The sequence below is a fragment of the Monodon monoceros genome, unplaced genomic scaffold, assembly GCF_005190385.1.
Source record: "Monodon monoceros isolate NGI ecotype Baffin Bay Population unplaced genomic scaffold, NGI_Narwhal_1 Super_Scaffold_11, whole genome shotgun sequence".
In the NCBI taxonomy this organism is placed as follows: Eukaryota; Metazoa; Chordata; class Mammalia; order Artiodactyla; family Monodontidae; genus Monodon; species Monodon monoceros.
Genome location: NW_021703767.1, coordinates 47,602,263 through 47,621,586, shown reverse-complemented (window position 1 = coordinate 47,621,586; position 19,324 = coordinate 47,602,263). Strand labels below are relative to the sequence as shown.

At 39.0% G+C, this 19,324-nt stretch overlaps 1 protein-coding gene across 3 annotated transcripts in view; it reads right to left on the bottom strand.

Moving 5' to 3' along the window:
- Window positions 1–1,622: 1,622 nt before the first annotated feature.
- LOC114890912 (cell cycle control protein 50C-like) overlaps window positions 1,623–19,324 on the bottom strand; it is a 28,125-nt gene continuing 10,423 nt past the window's right edge. For 2 of the 3 annotated variants that reach the window (XM_029214851.1, XM_029214849.1), the window contains 5 exons: window positions 16,479–16,580; window positions 15,125–15,212; window positions 11,169–11,309; window positions 5,230–5,439; window positions 1,623–2,144 (listed from right to left, as the gene is read on the bottom strand). In XM_029214851.1, coding sequence (XP_029070684.1) covers window positions 1,954–2,144; window positions 5,230–5,439; window positions 11,169–11,309; window positions 15,125–15,212; window positions 16,479–16,580 — 732 coding nt within the window. In that variant the 3' untranslated portion in view covers window positions 1,623–1,953. The remainder of the gene's footprint in view (window positions 2,145–5,229; window positions 5,440–11,168; window positions 11,310–15,124; window positions 15,213–16,478; window positions 16,581–19,324) is intronic. The other variant, XM_029214850.1, reaches the window with a different exon arrangement.

The following is a 19,324-nucleotide window of genomic DNA, read 5'->3' as shown; positions in this document are numbered from 1 at the left end:
CCCAGGATATGAAGTCACAGGGTTTGGTTCCTGTGTGAGCTCTGTTCCTTCCTAGCTCTCTGCCCTGGATAGGTCACCTAAGCTGAAGAAACCACAATTGTTCAGATGACTAGAGCATTGCCAAGTATATTAGTTTTTTATTGCTACTGTAACAAATTACCATACTCAGTGCTAAAAACAACATAAATTAATTTTCTTACAGTTCTAGAGGTCAGAATTCTCAAAACAAGGTGTCAGCAGGACTTCTAGAGGCTTCAGGGGAGGATGTGTCTCTTGCTTTTTTCAGCCTATAGAGGAGGCTGCCTGCATTCTTTGGATCATGGCCCCTTCTTTGTATCATTCCAACCTCTTGCTTCCATTGCCACATCTCCCCCTATTCTTCTGACCTCCTGCCTCTCTTTTATAAGGACTCTTAGGATTACATTGGGCCCACACAGATAATCCATATCAGTATCCTTAATTTAATCACAGCTGCAAAGCCTCTTTTGGCATACAAGGTAATATTCACAGGTTCCAGGGATTAAGATGTGGGTATCTTTGGGTGGAGGTGGGCTGGGCATTATTCAGCCTACCACACCTGGTCACCTGAGGTCAGTGGTTCGTACTTGAAACGATTTTGGTTTTTTTGGAAAAGTACTTGACCATTTGGTGAATGCAGAAAGTTGCAACAGAGAAATGCTTTCTTGCCTGCTCAAAAGACAACTATGTATTGGTACTATGTTTCTCTTTAACAATGAAAATTCTGCTGTTAGAGTCATCACAGAGTTAAGCTTTCCCCACCTCAAAAAATAAAATAATATAAACATGCTTTTTAAAGTATAATATTCTGGTTATCTAGTTATACAGATCTATGGAGTCTCTTGCCCTGGCAGCTTTACCAAGTACAGTTGATCCTTGAACAACACGGGTTTGAACTGCAAGTGTCTACTTATACACGGATTTTTTTCAATAAATACTTACTACAGCACTACATGATCCACAGTTGGTTGAATCCGTGGATGTAGAACCACAGATACTAAGGGCCAACTGTAAAGTTATAGGCGGATTATTGACTGCATGGGGTCAGCGCCACTAACCCCTGTGTTGTTCTAGGGTCAACGTTGTATGCCATTCAGTCTCCTGTAAAGTGACCTTTAGCAGGAATTAAAACTTTTTAAGATGGACCCTAAGAAGCTTCCTCGACACGTATAATTCAAGTATCACAAATCCATGTCATCACCTGCATTCTAGGGTACATCATCCCAATGTAAGTTTTAGAATTGTGTTGTGCCCTCACATGCTGAGTACAGTTTTCAAGGGAATCAGTTATTTTCAGTGCTTCCCTCTTGGCTACACGGGTAAATTTAGGGAAATTCCTGGACTTTCTTTTTGGTGTATTGATGTATTTTGGGTGCTCACGGCACTGCCATAACCTTTGCCCGGCTTATTCTTAGTAGAGAAAACTTCATTTTGACTCATATATAATTGAATAAATCAATTTTCAAAAATCATCCTGATTGCTCAATTCAGTGTTCAAAAATTGTTGTTGGTGAGTCTGTAATTTCAACCAGCCAATGAGGACTCATGGTCTGAGCCTGATTGATGGTTAAAAGGATTTGCCTAATCTTGGGGCCCCAGGTTTACTTACTCTTGTCTGGTGATGCCACCCTCCTAGGCATTCACCCACTTTCAGGCACAAGGGCTTCAAATAAATTCCTGAGACTTGGTTTAGAGCTCAAGGATGATTTATCTTCCCCATTCCAAGGACATTTTACTATACCTAATTATGCCTTCTCCTCCTCCTCTTCTTCTTTTTCTTCACTCTGAAGCTCTCATTATTTATCTATCTGGGATTGAACTTGGTCAGTCAGTCCAGTTCCCCTTGATGAAACATCCCAGTCATTTAGAGATCTTTGGCTCCATTACTTCACCGTCCATTTCTGTGTTTTCTGCTCTTCTTTTTAAAGTCTGACTTTACTGCTGGAGGAAGAACATTTTCCTTTCTCTCAGCCTCAAGTGAACTGCCAACATGGAAAAGAAGGCTAACCAGGTCACAGCTCCTGTCACCATGTAGGCGAGACCTAAGAAAAGGCTACTGCCTCCACTCCATGTCAGGGTGGAAAGAACAACTGCTTTTTCTCCTTGGAACCTGTTTACAGGAAAGTCTAAGAAAAGAAAACCTGTTAAGGATCTGTCTCAGCACTTCTCAGCTCTACCACTACATATCCTAAATACATTAGGTTGAACTATATATATATATATATATATATATATATATATATATACACACACACACACACATATATATACACACACACACATATATACACACACACACATATATACACAAACACACATATATATACACACACATACACACACACATATACACACACATATACACACACACACATATATATACACACACACATATACACACACACACACACACACACACATATATATATATATATTTTTTTTTGGTTGTGCTTTTTATCACATGGGATCTTAGTTCTCTGACCAGGGATCGAACGTGCGGTGAAAGCACAGAGGCCTAACCACTGGACTGCCAGGGAAGTCCTGAACCGTATAATACTGCTGGTTTTGTTGGTAAAAAATGGTTGACTATTCAATTTCATATAGTCTAATCTTTACCAAGCAGTATGTTGTATTTTGTTGGAATGAAATTAAGTAAAAACAAGTCTTCCCTCTAAATAGTTGTAATCCATGAAAGAAATTCTGACACAGATAGATCTGAATGACTTATAGACAACTCACTAGTGAACAAATATAGTTAATTTCTAAACCCAAGGAAATGAAAAGACTACAGATAGGTTTTGCAGCAAACCTAAATTTGCGTTTAAGGATCAGAATACCCAGGGTAGGCTAAAGTCCTTCATAGGCTAAGGTATGGATTCCTACCTCTTGGAAAATTCTTCAAGAGGAGTGAAGAGCAAAAAAAGTAGTGAGATAGATGGCAAAATGTTTTTGGTGGGAAAACTAAAGGTGGTGCATTCATTTGAGATTTGAAAAGGCCAGCATCCCTCACTGCTGGGGAGAAAGTGTTTAAACTGGCTCTGCTATCGTTAGCATTTGAATGATGTCATTTTGATCATGCATGTGGCCTGAGGTTTTTAAACATCTGGTGCCTTTTGTAAACCAAACTAATAAACAAATAAAGGCTTCTCATAGCAACAGCATTTCCCAGCAAAGCTCTTAAAAGGCCTCAAATCACTTGGCAACATACTATTTAAAGGCACAAACTTGTTAGGAAAGCTAGTTCTCTTTCTTTTCCATCAAAATTCCTCACTGTCACCAGGTCCTTGGGCGCCATCTCAACTCGGCTGCCTGACTGTTCCATTAAGAGGGTCTTTTCCTCACACAGCGGGTCTTTTCTCCCTTAGAAGTGGTAGCATTTTCTGCAGCTCAGGCTTAGTTCTCCTTGCATATCAGCCAGGCAGTGAGGCTGGATGGAAGGGTTCAACACAGGTGGTGCAAGCATAGGACTCAAGCTCTGGACTGAGGCTTTTTGCTAAAGATTTAGATTTGAGAGTTATCAGCATTAAAATACGACTGTGAACGAAGATGCCCAAGGAAGGCATGTTTCAAGCAGAGAGATAGTGTCTCCTTTGTTCGGAGCATGGACTCTGTCTTCTCCTCAACCCTAAACTCACTGAAATGCATTATGAGGGCAGCAGTACACGATGGGCTTTTTTCCTGTGTCTTGATTGCTACCATAACTGCTTTACTCGTAAGGGCAATCACAGAAAAAGTTGATGGGAACAGAAGGTCCAACTTGACAGACTATTGCCAAGCAATTTTCAATCTCAAATTTTCTAGGAGGGGGAGAGAGGGGTTCTGAAATCCTATTCAGAAGGTAATATTCTATTGCTTACTCTTTGATCTGTACATACAATGCTGTACAAGACAGCAATTTCTGGTTTTCCTTTTCATAGACTAGAATTAGGGACCATGCTAAAGGAATGGCTGAATGCAAACCATACTCCTGGTCAGTAAACAAAAGGAGGCAATAAGTTGAGAGGTAGAGATGGTGTCACATCAGTGGGGGTATCTCTGCCCAAGGAACGTCCCCACTCCCCTGTCAGAGTGGAGACATTTGCGCTTTGCTCTAGGACAGAAAAGAAGAAAAGACGGAGCGTTGAACTGAAACACACGTTGTTATTCACTGACCCAAGAATCTCTCAGTCAAGCTCCCTGAGGGGTAAAGAAACAAAGGAGGTAGACAGTTTGGTGTACAGATCCTCTAGCCGGCTGGGGGGCCCCGTGAAAAACTCCTAGCCGGTAGCCCTGAGATGCTACGGGGTTGCTGATACCTAATGAGGCTGACGTCTCAAAGCTGTGTACAAGTCCTGGAAAGACCTGCCTCTGAGAGAATTCTGCCTCAGGGAGAATCAGAAAGGGACTTCAAAACTAAGTCTGAAGACCAGAGTTAGTATAAATTGTATTTAAATATATAATTTTTAAAAGATAGTGTTTGGTGTCATTTTGAAGTTAAGTCCTTTTTGTTCTTAAGTCAAGAGTTACATTTGTATTTTTAAATTAAGTGAAAACATTTCAGAATCTCATATTAAAGTATGTCTCCTAATGTGGACCGTATGTCCATAACCAAAGCACTGGCTCCTGCTAGCTGGCTTCGTACCTAATAGAGAAAGAACACAGCACCCTCACTGCAGAGCTTGTAGCATGGCTCATGTGGGTTGGATGAACGTAACCTGCCCTTGATTCCAGGGCTCCCTTGGTCTATGCTACTTTTGCCTAAAATAAAAGGTTCTACAATCTCTCTCAGTTTTCATTGTATTTAGTCCATATTTCAAATTTACTTCTTAGTAAACCTCTCTCTTTATTTCCAGGGTCCTCCATGTCATCCCATCCTATACGGCAGGCTTCTCCTCATTGTTTTAGATCTCTAGGCCCAGTGTTACTTAATCTTTCTTCAGGGACAGAAATAGCCCTTCCCTCCTTATCCATACCTACTTACCTGATACTGCTATTGACTGTTGTTCCTTTAAAAACAACAACAACACACATTTAATTATATATAAAGTGGAGACAAACTATATGGTGATGGAGTGACAGTACTGCCTATAAGATAAATATGTATTTCTTTTACATATATATAGATTCGATTGGTGAATAGAAAGGTATAGAATGAAATAGTTCAACAACTAGTATCCAGATGGACACTGATTGTCCTTCATCCCCAGAAAGAAAACTGGAATAAAAGGATACTGTAGGTTATGTTGAAACTATAACTACCAGCAGGCAAGCCTTCAGTAAAATGCTCTATTCGATGGAGTCGGCGGTACAGTTTTTTGAAAGTGGGAAATGCGGCTGTCCTCATCCACACAATGAAGTCGTCATTGATGAAGCCATTGTTTCCTGGATCCTCTTCATCTAGTTCATAGGCAGGCTTAGGCCAGTTCGGAGGTTTTGTGGTTCCTGTGGAAAGTTAACAATGGATGTGGTGGAGTAAAATCATCTACCACCTTTAGTTTTTCTTAAAATGTAGAGAATGAAACAACTTCCGTATTCTTGAGGAAAGAGGAATCAAAATTACAAGATTTTTTTAAAAAGTATGTGTGTGGGGCTTCCCTGGTGGCGCAGTGGTTGAGAGTCCGCCTGCCGATGCAGGGGACATGGCTTCGTGCCCCGGTCCGGGAAGATCCCACATGCCGCGGAGCGGCTGGGCCCGTGGGCCATGGCTGCTGAGCCTGCGCGTCCGGAGCCTGTGCTCCGCAACGGGAGAGGCCACAGCAGTGAGAAGCCCGCGTACCAAAAAAAAATAAAATAAAAAAAAAAAAAAAAAAAGAAAAAAAAAAAAAAGTATGTGTGTGTAAGCTACCTGAGTACACAACCATTAAAAATAATGGTTATGGGCTACCCTGGTGGCGCAGTGGTTAAGAATCCGCCTGCCAATTCAGGGAACACGGGTTCAAGCCCTGGTCTGGGAAGATCCCACATGCCATGGAGCAACTAAGCCTGTGTGCCACAACTACTGAGCCTGCGCTCTAGAGCCACGAGCCACAACAGCTGAGCCTGCGTGCCGCAACTACTGAAGCCCGCGCGCCTAGAGCCCGTGCTCCACAATGAAGAGTAGACCCTGCTCACCACAGCTAGAGAAAGCCCACGCGCAGCAACGAAGACCCAAACAGCCAAAAATAAATAAATTAATTAATTAATTAAAAAAAAATAATGGTTATAAGGACTCTAAGGAAATGTGGGGGGAAATGCTGATGATACTGTCATAGGGTTAAAAAAAGCAGAATATCATATGTATATTATGTATTCAAATATATAAAATGTATAATAAAGCATTGAAAAAATAGGTACAGCAAAATTATAGTAGTGGTGGTATTCGGTGATAGCATCATGGGGAATGTTTATTTTCTTTAACATCATTAGTAAGGTAAAAAAAGCAAATTAAAACAAGATACCATTCACCTAAAAATAGGTTTATATTTAAAGAAAAAAAGAATGACAACCATTGATGAGGCAGTGGAAATGGGAACTCTTGTACAGAGCAGACAGATGTGTGGATTAACCACATTTTTGGCAATCTAGGAACATGCAGCAAAAGATTGAGGACTTCCCTGGTGGTCCAGTGGGTAAGACCCCACGCTGCCAATGCAGGGGGCACGGGTTCGATCTCTGGTCAGGGAACTAGATCCCTCATGCACGTCACAACTAAGAGTTCACATGCCTCAACTAAGGAGTCCCGCATGCTGCAATGAAGAGCCCGCATGGCACAATGAAGATCCTGCGTGCCACAACTAAGATCTGGCGCAGCCAAAATAAATAAATAAATAAATATTTTTTAAAAAAGATTGAATATATTTTGCATCCATTTTGGTCCAGAAATTCTCCTTCTAAGACTATATTCTAAGGAAATGATTATAGAAGTGCATGAAGATCGTATTGCATGGATACTCCCTGCAGACCTGTACCTAAGAGCTCGAAGTTGGAAGCAAGGAAGAAGAACTTGTGGAAGGGAGAAGGTGGAGAACAGAGGTGTTGCAAACCTGGAAGCCTGGTAGGTCTGGGTGCTGTGCTGTAGGAATGCTGGGAGCACCGGGTGAAGTCTGTTGAGTTTACTCTCATCCTCATACTTCCCACTTTACCGCCCTGGGCATGACTGTCTCTCCCACTCAACAGCAGACTCTTAAGTTCAGTGTCTTCCTCATCGTTTTTTCACTGGCATTTAGTCCAGTGCCTGGCACATGGTAGGTGTTCAATCAATGCTTGATAAAGGGATGAGCGATTCCAATGAAAGCTGACAGAAGCTGATAATAAACAGCATTTTGAATTTTAAAATAATCAACAAGAGGAAGTTGTCCAGTGAACTTTTTACTTGCATAAAACTGGTTCTACTATTTGCAGGAAACCATTCTTTCTCACCTCTGACAACTAACTATGTTCTCCTAAAAGAAACCCAGTCTTATTTTCTAAGCATGGGCTGTAGTGCTTATAAAAGCATGTGCTAAATTTGGCTGGATTAATCTGAAGTATGTTGGTATACTTATGCTTCCTCTGGAAATAATCCTTTGCTGGAGAAACTTTCTCTCCAAAAACTGTGGCGACATTGGCCCTTCCCAAGAATTCGATCGCTATTGCTAGAAGAATATTGATCGAAATCAAAATTGCCTTTGGTACCTGCATGGGGACCTCACCCTCTCTCTACTTCAGCCAGAGCTCATGCTCAAGTCAATGTGTCCTATAGGCCAGTGATAGCCAAGTCACCCAGGGAGTGAAAAGTGCAGGTTCAAGCATGCCTTTCCGTATCAACCCCTAATCCTACCCCATCCCATGTCTCCAGAGAGTATGAGAAGCATGGTGTAAGAAGCATCAACTTCTCTCATTTTCCAAGTTCAGCTGGGTCCTTGGTATTCATCCATTCACTTAACAATAAGTATTTCTTGATTGCTCACTTATATCAAGCACCAGGGATATAGCATGAGATCTAATCCCTTTCCTCAAGGTGTTCACATAAAGTGGGGATGACAAGTATTCAAATAGATAGTTATAATAAAACATGGTAACTCTTACAATAGAAGTAAGAAAGAGTAGGAGTAGGAGATAAGAGAAAGCCAAGGATGCTTTGTGTTATATGCTTGTGGTTATGGTAAGACAAAACAATAGCATATTGCCAAGTTCCTTTCAAAAACTGGGAATTTAATTACAGATACAGTGACCAGACATGCCAGCTTGCCTAAGACAGTCCCAGTTTATGTCTGTTGTCCATTATCTCATCTGATTTAGCACTTATCCCAAGCAAATAATGTACATATAATTTCATCCTTTCAGCCATGGTCTTAGCTAGTAGTGAGATACCCATGTACAGTGAACAGAGTGCTTACTTTAATTAATGAAAGATAACCAGTGGCCCTTCACAGCAAAACATAACATATCCCTGTGACCCCTGCCACAGTTTGACAGTGCAGCCCGTTAGGCCACAGCCTATGTTTTGGTCTGTGAGACATGTGGAGCTGCCAGGCTGCAAGTCAGTGGGGCTGGTGGGAAATATGGGATATTACAGATTATGTTACAGGCACAAGATGTAGTGTGAAAAATAGATGCTGAGCAGTCTTGCTGAGAGTAGTTTGAACTCTCTTGCAACAGTGTTATTTATTATATGGTGTAAAAATATAACTACCTTATTGTTTGGTATCAGTTTTTTATTTGCTAGTAAATCCTTTTGGCTGTGAAGAGCTAAAACAAGGAACATACATGTTTAATGAAAAATTAAGCACAGTTTTTTTAAAGAAAGTTGATGAATGTGATACTTGCAATGTTGCTTGACATATACCCCGCACCACGGGAACCATCATGATGTCAATGACCATGGGAAAAATCAAAAGACATAAATTGCTGAAGAACATCAGAGTCTACTTCAAAAGTTTGCACTTATTTCTAAAAGCAATTACACTCCAATAAAGATGTGGGGAAAAAAAGAGTGTATTCAAAGACAGTGCTTTGCCTCAAGGAGCTACAGAAAGTCCACTTGTATACCATTATGTGAGCATTACTTTTCATTTAGATCAAATAAGTTTCCTTCTAGTTTCACTTTTTTACTAATTTTTTTTTATAGTCAAAGGAAAACTTTAATGTTTTGGCTGTATGAGCACAAAAAGAATCTCGTAAACAGTTAAATGAAAGCAGTTTTAAATCAATGTCTTCAGATGTATTCATCCATCTGAATACATCGGTTTGATTTTTTTTTATTTGATTCTTCATGGAATCAAGGCAAAGCTTTTCAATATTCAGTATTGGAAGATAAAACTGACATGATTATAAATATTACTATAAATTCAGTTAAAAAATTCAACAATCAAGTGTAAATATTTTGGTTTTATAGTGATAACATAAATGCAAATTTGGTGGAGCACAACATCAGAGTAAAGATATTTTCTTAGTAAATTGAGAAATTTATGGAGAAATGGGCTTAAAATTGGTTGTGAAACATATATAATTAACAACTGTATCCAAACAAGCTACAACATTTTGTTATTCAAAAAAAGAGCTATAGTTGTGCAAATTTAAATATTTTCATATATTCACAGAGGAAATGAACTGCAAAATTTTTACAATGACAAAGATGTTAAAGAAATGCTTTAGCATGAGAGTACATGTGGTCTGTCTTTGCTACAAATCATCAACCAAAATTTTAGAAATGTTTGAGCCTTCAAAGAACTGTTTTCTATATCAAATGATATGTCCTACAATGATCCTGAACTTTTTCTTGGTAAATAAGCCCTCTAAGTTTTTGTGGAATTTTATTCAAAATAGTTGTAAAGTTTTAGACAAAGTATTCTACACATGGAATGCCACAAACCTTAGTTTTTGAGGATATAGTTAATTGTAATTATTGAAAATCAAGTTTGCAAACAAGAAGATATTGAAATTTACCCCTATAAAAGCAAGGGAACAATTGAACATATTATATAATGAGAGTTCAAAATATGTACAAGATTTAATTTTTAAATTCTATAATTGTGCTTTGAAATATCTCAATTTATGTGAAAACTATTTTGATGGAGCTATTTTAATTGGATAAAATTTTCTTCTTGATGAGAATTAAATGATATCCAGGAAATCTAAGATTTCATAGCATCTAAATTTAGTAAAACATTCAAAAAAATCATAGATAGAAAAATTGTGAAGTCAAAAAAAGACCTTGCCTATAAAAATATTTGGGCTCCAGGCGTGTGGGCCTCAGCAGTTGCAGCACATGGGCTCAGTAGTTGTGGCTCGCGGGCTCTAGAGTGCAGGCTCAGTAATTGTGGCGCACAGGCCTAGCTGCTCCACGGCACGTGGGATCCTCCTGGACCAGGGATAGAACCTGTGTCCCTTGCACTGGCAGGTGGATTCTTAACCACTGCACCACCAGGGAAGTCCTAGATATTTTCTCAGTTAAAAAAAAGTTATGTTCAAAAGAGAAGAATCAATTAAAGGTGCAACAATCTGAAACTGATTAACCACAAAATGCACTTCAAAAAAAGAGTGCAGACAATTTTGTGAAAAAATTAAAAATATTTTAACAAAATATTTTTAAAAATACAAAACCCCAAATTTTTCATTAGAAAAATACAGGCGCATAAAATGAAGACCGAAACTGATTAAAGTGTGTGACTCTGTATCCAGAATAATTATTCTGTTTATGTTATCTTTTAGCATTTAGATAATATTTAAAGTATTTTTTTAAGTTGGTTTAATGTACACAGATATATTATTTTAATTTTTGAAATAATTGCATTTTTAAAATAGTTTGTAATAGAATTCTTTTATATGCCCATCAATATGGTAATGTCAATTTACTGATCAATAAATAAAACTTTCGAATTAATATATAACTTTAGTTATTCTAGGGACCCCTTTCACTCTCAAAAGTGCACTAGTTTGAACAGTAAATTAATGATCACATAATTATAGATGAAGGAACAAGTTTCTTAAAACATTGCCTTTTCCTAATGGTAAACTAGAAGGAACTGGGGTACCAATCATTTCATGTTTCTGAAAGATATGTGATGGAGGTGCCCACAGGTAGGAAATATTATAACCAAAAGCTAGTCAGCAAAGAAGTAAACAAGGCGGAATCATAAACATGCCCCCACACATCAAAACCAAAGTTTCTATAAAGAGAGGAGAATATTGAGCTAATGTATGGATCTTACCTGCAAATGCACTAGAAAGATTTTGGAAACTTGGATTCTGAAACTTGACATACTTGTCTGTCCACCATGTAATTCCACTCCTTATCATTGGTACTTTGATATGGATAGATGAATTAAGGTTGTAAGAAAGAATAATGGTGTCTGTAGGGAAATTAAAAACTGTGTTAGATTCAAGTAAGCATTTTTTGCCACACTTGGAAGTGCCCAACCAGACACAGCTTAAAAAGCAGGGTTTGAAGACTCTCCACATGCCTACATGGCATAGATGCTGGAATCAGAAGACTATTCTTTTTCTGGCTAAGGCCCCAATTATTGAAAAATACTCTTAGACTCCATTTGACTCACGTTTCCTAACTACTTCAAATCTCTGGTAAGGGAGAACTTATTTGCAAATGAAATATCATAAATCAGTGGATAATGTATACAAACAGTATTTTAAAAACTGCCATTCATCCTACACCCAGTGGGACCCACCCACGATTAGGGGTCCAGCAGCGATGCGGGAGACCCTGGGGGAGACGGTGGGGGAGGAGCGTGAAGGAACGGAAGCGAATGCGGCCGGCGCATTCCCTGTCCACTTAGGCACCTGGGAGCCTACTGGGCTCCTGGGCCTAATCCTCTGCCCTCAGAGCCTCCCTCCTGCAGCGCAGAGCCAAAGCCTCGCCTCTACACTCTGACCCAGGGCCCTACCTCCAAACTCCGGAACGCCACACTACAGAGGCCCTCCTTTTCAAGTGCTGCAGCTACCCTTTCCCACAGGTCCTAAGCAGAGGCCCCGCCCTACACTTGAACGTCACCCCCCCTCCCGCCTAGGGAGACTCATTAGCCAGACTCATCAAGCAAAAAAGGGAGAAGACTCAAATCAACAGAAGTAGAAATGAAAAAGGGGAAGTAACAATGCAGAAATACAAAGGATCATGAGACATTACTACAAGCAACTATATGACAATTAAAATGGATAACCTGGAAGAAATGGACAAATTCTTTGAAAAGCACAACCTTCTTAGACTGAGCCAGGAAGAAATAGAAAATATAAACAGACCAATCACAACCACTGAAATTGAAACTGTGATTAAAAATCTTCCAACAAACCAAAGCCCAGGACCAGATGGCTTCACAGGCAAATTCTATCAAACATTTAGAGAAGAGCTAACACCTATCCTTCTCAAACTCTTCCAAAATACAGCAGAGGGAGGAACACACCTAAACTCATTCTATGTGGCCACCATCACCCTGATACCAAAACCAGACAAAGATGTCACAAAAAAAGAAAACTGCAGGCCAATATCTCTGATGAACATAGATGCAAAAATCCTCAGCAAAATACTAGCAAACAGAATCCAACAGCACATCAAAAGGATCATACACCATGATCAAGTGGGGTTTATCCCAGGAATGCAAGGATTCTTCAATATATGCAAATCAATCAATGTGATACACCATATTAACAAATTGAAGAAGGAAAACCTTATGATCATCTCAATAGATGCAGAAAAAGCTTTTGAGAAAATTCAACACCAATTTATGATAAAAACTCTCCAGAAAGTGGGCATAGAGGGAACCTACCTCAACATAATAAAGGCCATATATGACAAACCCACAGCCAACGTCATTCTCAGCGGTGAAAAACTGAAACCATTTCCACTAAGAGCAGGAACAAGACAAGGTTGCCCACTCTCACCACTATTATTCAACAATAGTTTTGGAAGTTTTAGCTACAGCAATCAGAGAAGAAAAAGAAATAAAAGAAATCCAAATCGGAAAAGAAGAAGTAAAACTGTCACTGTTTGCAGGTGACATGATACTATACATAGAGAATCCTAAAGAAGCTACCAGAAAACTACTAGAGCTAATCAATGAATCTGGTAGAGTAGCAGGATACAAAATTAATGCACAGAAACCTCTTGCATTCCTATACACTAAGGATGAAAAATCTGTAAGGGAAATTAAGGAAACACTCCCATTTACCATTGCAACAAAACGAATAAAATACCTAGGAATAAACCTACCTAAGGAGACAAAAGACCTGTATGCAGAAAACTCTAAGACACTGATGAAAGAAATTAAAGATGACATAAATAGATGGAGAGATATACCATGTTCTTGGATTGGAAGAATCAACAGTGTGAAAATGACTATACTACCCAAAGCAATCTACAGATTCAATGCAATCCCTATCAAACTACCAATGGCATTTTCCACAGAATTAGAACAAAAAATTTCAAAATTTGTAAGGAAACATAAAGGACCCCAAATAGCCAAAGCAATCTTGAGAAAGAAAAATGGATCTGGAGGAATCAGGCTCTCAGACTTCAGGCTATACTACAAAGCTATAGTAATCAAGACAGTATGGTACTGGCACAAAAACAGAAATATAGATCAATGGCACAGGATAGAAAGCCCAGAGATAAACCCATGCACATATGGTCACCTTATCTTTGACAAAGGAGGCAAGAATATACAATGGAGAAAAGACAGTCTCTTCAATAAGTGGTGCTGGGTAAACTGGACAGCTACATGTAAAAGAATGAAATTAGAACACTCTGTAACACTATACACAAAAATAAACTCAAAATGGATTAGAGACCTAAATGTAAGGACAAGCACTATTAAACTCTTAGAGGAAAATATAGGCAAAAGACTCTATGACATAAATCACAGCAAGATCCTTTTTGACCCACCTCCTAGAGAAATGGAAATAAAAACAAATGCAAACTATGAAACTTAAAAGCTTTTGAACAGCAAAGGAAACCATAAATAAGATGAAAAGACAACCCTCAGAATGGCAGAAAGTATTTGCAAACGAAGCAACTGACAAAGGATTAATCTCCAAAATATATAAGCAGCTCATGTAGCTTAATATCAAAAAAACCAAACAACCCAATCCCAAAATGGGCAGAAGACCTAAACAGACATTTCTCCAAAGAAGATATACAGATTGCCAACAAACACATGAAAGGATGCTCAACATCACTAATCATTAGAGAAATGCAAATCAAAACTGCAATGAGGTAACACCTCACACCGGTCAGAATGGCCATCATCAAAAAATCTACAAACAATAAATGCTGGAGAGGGTGTGGAGAAAAGGGACCCTCTTGCACTGTTGGTGGGAATGTAAATCAGTACAGCCACTGTGGAGAACAGTATGGAGACTCCTTATAAAACTAAAAATAGAAGTACCATGTGACCCAGCAATCCCACTACTGGGCATATACCCTGAGAAAACCATAATTTAAAAAGAGTCACGTACCACAATGTTCACTGCAGCACTATTTACAATGGCCAGGACATGGAAGCAACCTAAGTGTCCATCAACAGATGAATGGATAAAGACGATGTGGCACATATATACAATGGAATATTACTCAGCCATAAATAGAAACGAAATTGAGTTATTTGTAGTGAGTTGGACCTAGAGTCTGTCATACAGAGTGAAGTAAGTCAGAAAGAGAAAAACAAATCTGTATGCTAACACATATATATGGAATCTTAAAAAAAAAAAAGGCTCTGATGACCCTAGGGGCAGGACAGGAATAAAGACACAGACATAGATAATGGACTTGAGGATATGGGGAGGGGGAAGGGTAAGCTGGGACGAAGTGAGAGAGTAGCATTGACATATATATACTACCAAATGTAAAATAGATAGCTAATGGGAAGCAGCTGCCTGTCGCAGGGAGTTCAGCTCGGTGCTTTGCGGCCACGTAGAGGGGTGGGATACGGAGGGTGGGAGGGAGATGCAAGACAGAGGGGATATGGGGATATATGTATGCATATAGCTGATTCACTTTGTTTTACAGGAGAAACTAACACAACACTATAAAGCAATTATACTCCAATAAAGATGTTAAAAAAAATAAACTGCCACTCAGCTACAGGAGTAATCTTCTGGATATTTAGATTGTTACACACTCATGAAACGGAAGATGATGGAGATAGGAAAAGACACCTACCATTGAACATGCTATTGGCAATAGCACCACAAGGAGCGATGGGGATCCCATTGTGGGAGGTTTTGAATGGAGCACAGTTTCTAACATCCTGGATGAGAAATGATACAGGAAGAAGTGTTTTTGGTAAAATCTCTTAAAATGCTGGAAGTGAAAATACTGGCAGTGTAAATCAACCCATGCTGATCCACTGGCACAGATTGAGATTATGGGCTGCTACCTGCTGTTCCCAGGCTGCTGGCTGACCTAGACTAGACAATTTTTGTGTTTTGGAGATATGTATGTGTGTACGTGCACGTGTGTGTAGTTTCTTTCCTCATTAACAGTACATAGCATACCAAATATGTCTGCAGGAAGAAATTTTACTTTGCTTGCTGTGCTAAATACCACACTAAGCCCACAATGGAATATATTTTTAAAAGCTTTTTCTTATTGGAGTGTAACTTATATTCTAAAAAGTATATAAATTGTGATTCTACAGTTGGATGACTTATCACAGGGAAATCCATCCACCTAACTACAAGAATACATTTTAAAAAGAGTGGCTGCTAAAAACCATTTGGTTATCCCTTTTATATAATGCCAGTATAGAAAAGGTTTCCTTCTATCTTTTCTTGCCAGCATGCTGAATATCATTTACCAAGAGTTAAATTTTGTAATCTTAGGTCTGAAAGAATATTCATTAAACCAAAGGCTTTTATTCAATCAAGTAGAGCCCAGTTTCCTTAAACTAGGCTGATTGAAGCCCCCAGTTATAAAAAGGACAATGGTGGATATAGAGTGAGCTAGGCTGAAGCCAATCACTCAAGGTTACTATCAAAATGGTTGGTACATCCATCAACTAAAATAGGCAACTTTAAAGATAACTACAGAAATTAAGTATGAGAAAATAATATTGAAATCTAATCGATGTGTCAGTCATTCAAAGAAGCAAAAAACTCTACTGTTTGAAGAAGCTCCAGTATGCCATCAACTTTATTAAGAGAAACATAAATCCTGAATTGTGGTTGAAAGGTACTTGAAGATTTGCCCTTCTGACACATTCATTATTACCAAGACCTGGGCAGTCCAATATGTATCTGGTTTTAATATAAAATGCTGTCAAATAAAAAAATGGTTGGTGCATGAAAGGCTAAACATCTAATTGGACAAGATTCACATTCCTGCTCTGAAGAGGGAAAGTAGCAGTTATCCTGAATACTCAGTCCCTTCAGTTCATGCAAGAATGAAATGAGCATTTCTGTCTTGTAAAAACTTAGCTTTTGAGTTTATTTTCCATACTGTCTTTTAGACTGAAAGATCCATCTGGCTTAAAAAAAAAAAAAAGAGTATTATACCAAGTTAAATAAAGCCTTACCTTTACATCTGTACCCACCAGTTGGCTATTACTTCTGGATAGAATATATCGATAGAGGTTCTGATAGAAGCCATACAATTTGTAGTACATATAAACATTACCCTGTAGAGAACAGCAAGATGTAAGAAAAGAGAAAAACAAACTGAAATAGTAATAAACACGGACAGGAGTTTTAAAATATAAGAAGTAGTACCAAAAAATATTGATGTGAACTGAAAGTTTCTTTATATCAGATAGAAACCCAAGAAATTATTTTTAAAAATCAGTATTGGAAAATCCTGGTCTATACAAAATTATTAAAATGACTACATAACTTATTTTTAATGTCTTTGTAAGGGCTACCACATTCCTGCCTTGAAAAAATTTTATAACTAGCCTTTGTATTCTCAATATATAAAAGTTGATTTCACAAATATTTCCCAGCAATACTAGGAAAGATGCTTTGCCTAGGGGTTGTGGTAAGCATCAAATTCACATGGTCTCAAAGCAAATCCATGAAACACAATTTAAAATTGGAGCCACTGAGCGTGTTTAGGCGCATGTTCACAATTGCCCATGTGAAAGACATAAGCCCAGCTCCTTGGTGTCCAGCTCCGGTGTTGTCTTTTTACCACTAGGATCTAGCACAGTACTGTGGCATATTATACTTGGTTAAGAAATGGTGAACCATTTGTTATGGACAAAAATATGGAATAGTTCACTGATCTAGAAGAAAGGTGGTTTTCACCTTAGCAATAAGTAGCCTTGTGGCCATGAGAGATGGGCGTTTTCATGGATTTTGCCGAATGAGGCTGCCCAATCACAGGCTACCATTGTGCTTCTACATTCATGGTGAAATACCAAGGCCCTAGAACTTCTCCTTTTTTTTTTTTTAATTTGTATTTATTTATTTTTGTCTGCATTGGGTCTTCATTATTGCGTGAGGGCTTTTCTCTAGTTGCGGCGAGCGGGGGCTACTCTTCGTTGTGGTGCGCAGCCTTCTCATTGCGGTGGCTTCTCTTGTTGCGGAGCACGGGCTCTAGGAGTGTGGGCTTCAGTAGTTGTGGCATGTGGGCTCAGTAGTTGTGGTTCACGGGCTCTAGAGCACAGGCTCAGTAGTTGTGGCACACGGGCTTAGTTGCTCCGTGGCTTGTGGGATCTTCCCAGACCATGGCTCAAACCCGTGTCCCCTGCATTGGCAGGCGGATTCTTAACCACTGCGCCACCAGGGAAGCCCCCTAGAACTTCTCCAAGTGGGCTTGATACAGATTTTACTAACAGCACATATGATGCAAATGTAAATGTCCAAGGTAGCTATTTATAATTAATATTCTATCTACCTCCAAAATAATGAAGGTACGCATCTAAAAATATGAAGGCCTAAATTTTATTAAGTGCCTCCTATACGTCAGGTGCTATGTTCAGTGCTAGAAATACAAAAGTATTACTTTACAGTTCCCTGAGTCAACTGATTCTTTTATGCTATGCAAATTTGGCCTCGCCCTAAGGACCTTTAAGAGGATGAGTATGGAAGATGGGAGCTGGTACCCAGGTTAGGCTGAAAATAAAGGTCATGGTAAGTGTGACCAGTTACAGAAAACAACAAAGGCTGAAGAGCTTAGTCCCTGGTAAGAGAAAAGCCTCTGGAACACTGAGAAAGGGAGAAGCTGGGCCCTGAGAGGCGGGCTGCAACATCGTAAACAGAGAGCACGGATGTGAAGGTGAACAAGCCAGGCATAGTAGGAATGACAGATTATATTTCCTCACCAAAGGAGGGAACCTCTACTGATGACCCATAACTACAGAAAATATGAAATCCATGGAATGGAACTTACCATACATTTTCTTGGAAGCTAAAAAGAGCATTCTACTTACCCAAAGGTATATACTCATATAAACATGACAAAATAAATAGAGAACACTCACATGCTGGGGACAGAAGTGTTTTAATGAACTGTTTTCAATAATTCTTTGTCCAAGATTTTACAAGGCCTCCAAGATCATCATCTTTTGATTAGTCCTAGAGGCACAATGCACTTTATAGTGTTTCTTTTCTTCCGTGGTACTTGGTGCAGGATTCCTAGTTTAAGGCAGAGAGCCTTCCGTGGATCTGTCATCTAGCGTGTGTAATGTGTGTGAACTTGTGGGCAGAAGGCTCTGTGCTTGCCCTGAGTAGTTTGGTTAGATTTTTATGAGAAAGCCTTTGCCTCAAAGGAATGGTTAGCAGCTGGTAACACTTATTTGCCTTTAGGATTTCAAAGGACACAGACAGATGGGAACTTGAAGCCCTTTAAGGTTTTATCTTTTGGATTTTTTTTTCTTCAAAATTTTAAGCACCCTGTGCCTCCCAAGAAGGAACCAATCCTGCTGACACCTTGATTTCAGACTTCTGATTTCTAGAATTGTAAGAAAATAAATATCTAATGTTTAAAGAAAAGAAAAAGGGAACACTAACTTTTACTTTTGGGGGGCAGCATGGTGAGTTGAGGAAGGCAAGAAAGTACACAATTGTAGAGAACTAGAATTTTGACCTTTAACAAAAGAGCACAGATATAAAACTTCCCTCATGGGACTTTATATAGATATCACTTACAACTCAAGTACTACTCAGTAATTTTCTCATAATTTACATCAGACTTACTCACAAAAATGATTAGAGATACAGATGTATTCAGAATATTACTGATGCCAACATGCTTTCATCTGGGATCAAGGGGGAAATAGGAAAGGGACACATAAAACCAAAGCTTCCTAGAGCATAAAGACATATAATTTATCACTTTATCTTTTTTTCCATTCATTTAAAATTTCGGCAAACATTGTCTAAGCATCTACCACGTAAAATATACTGTGCTATGCCCCTGTGA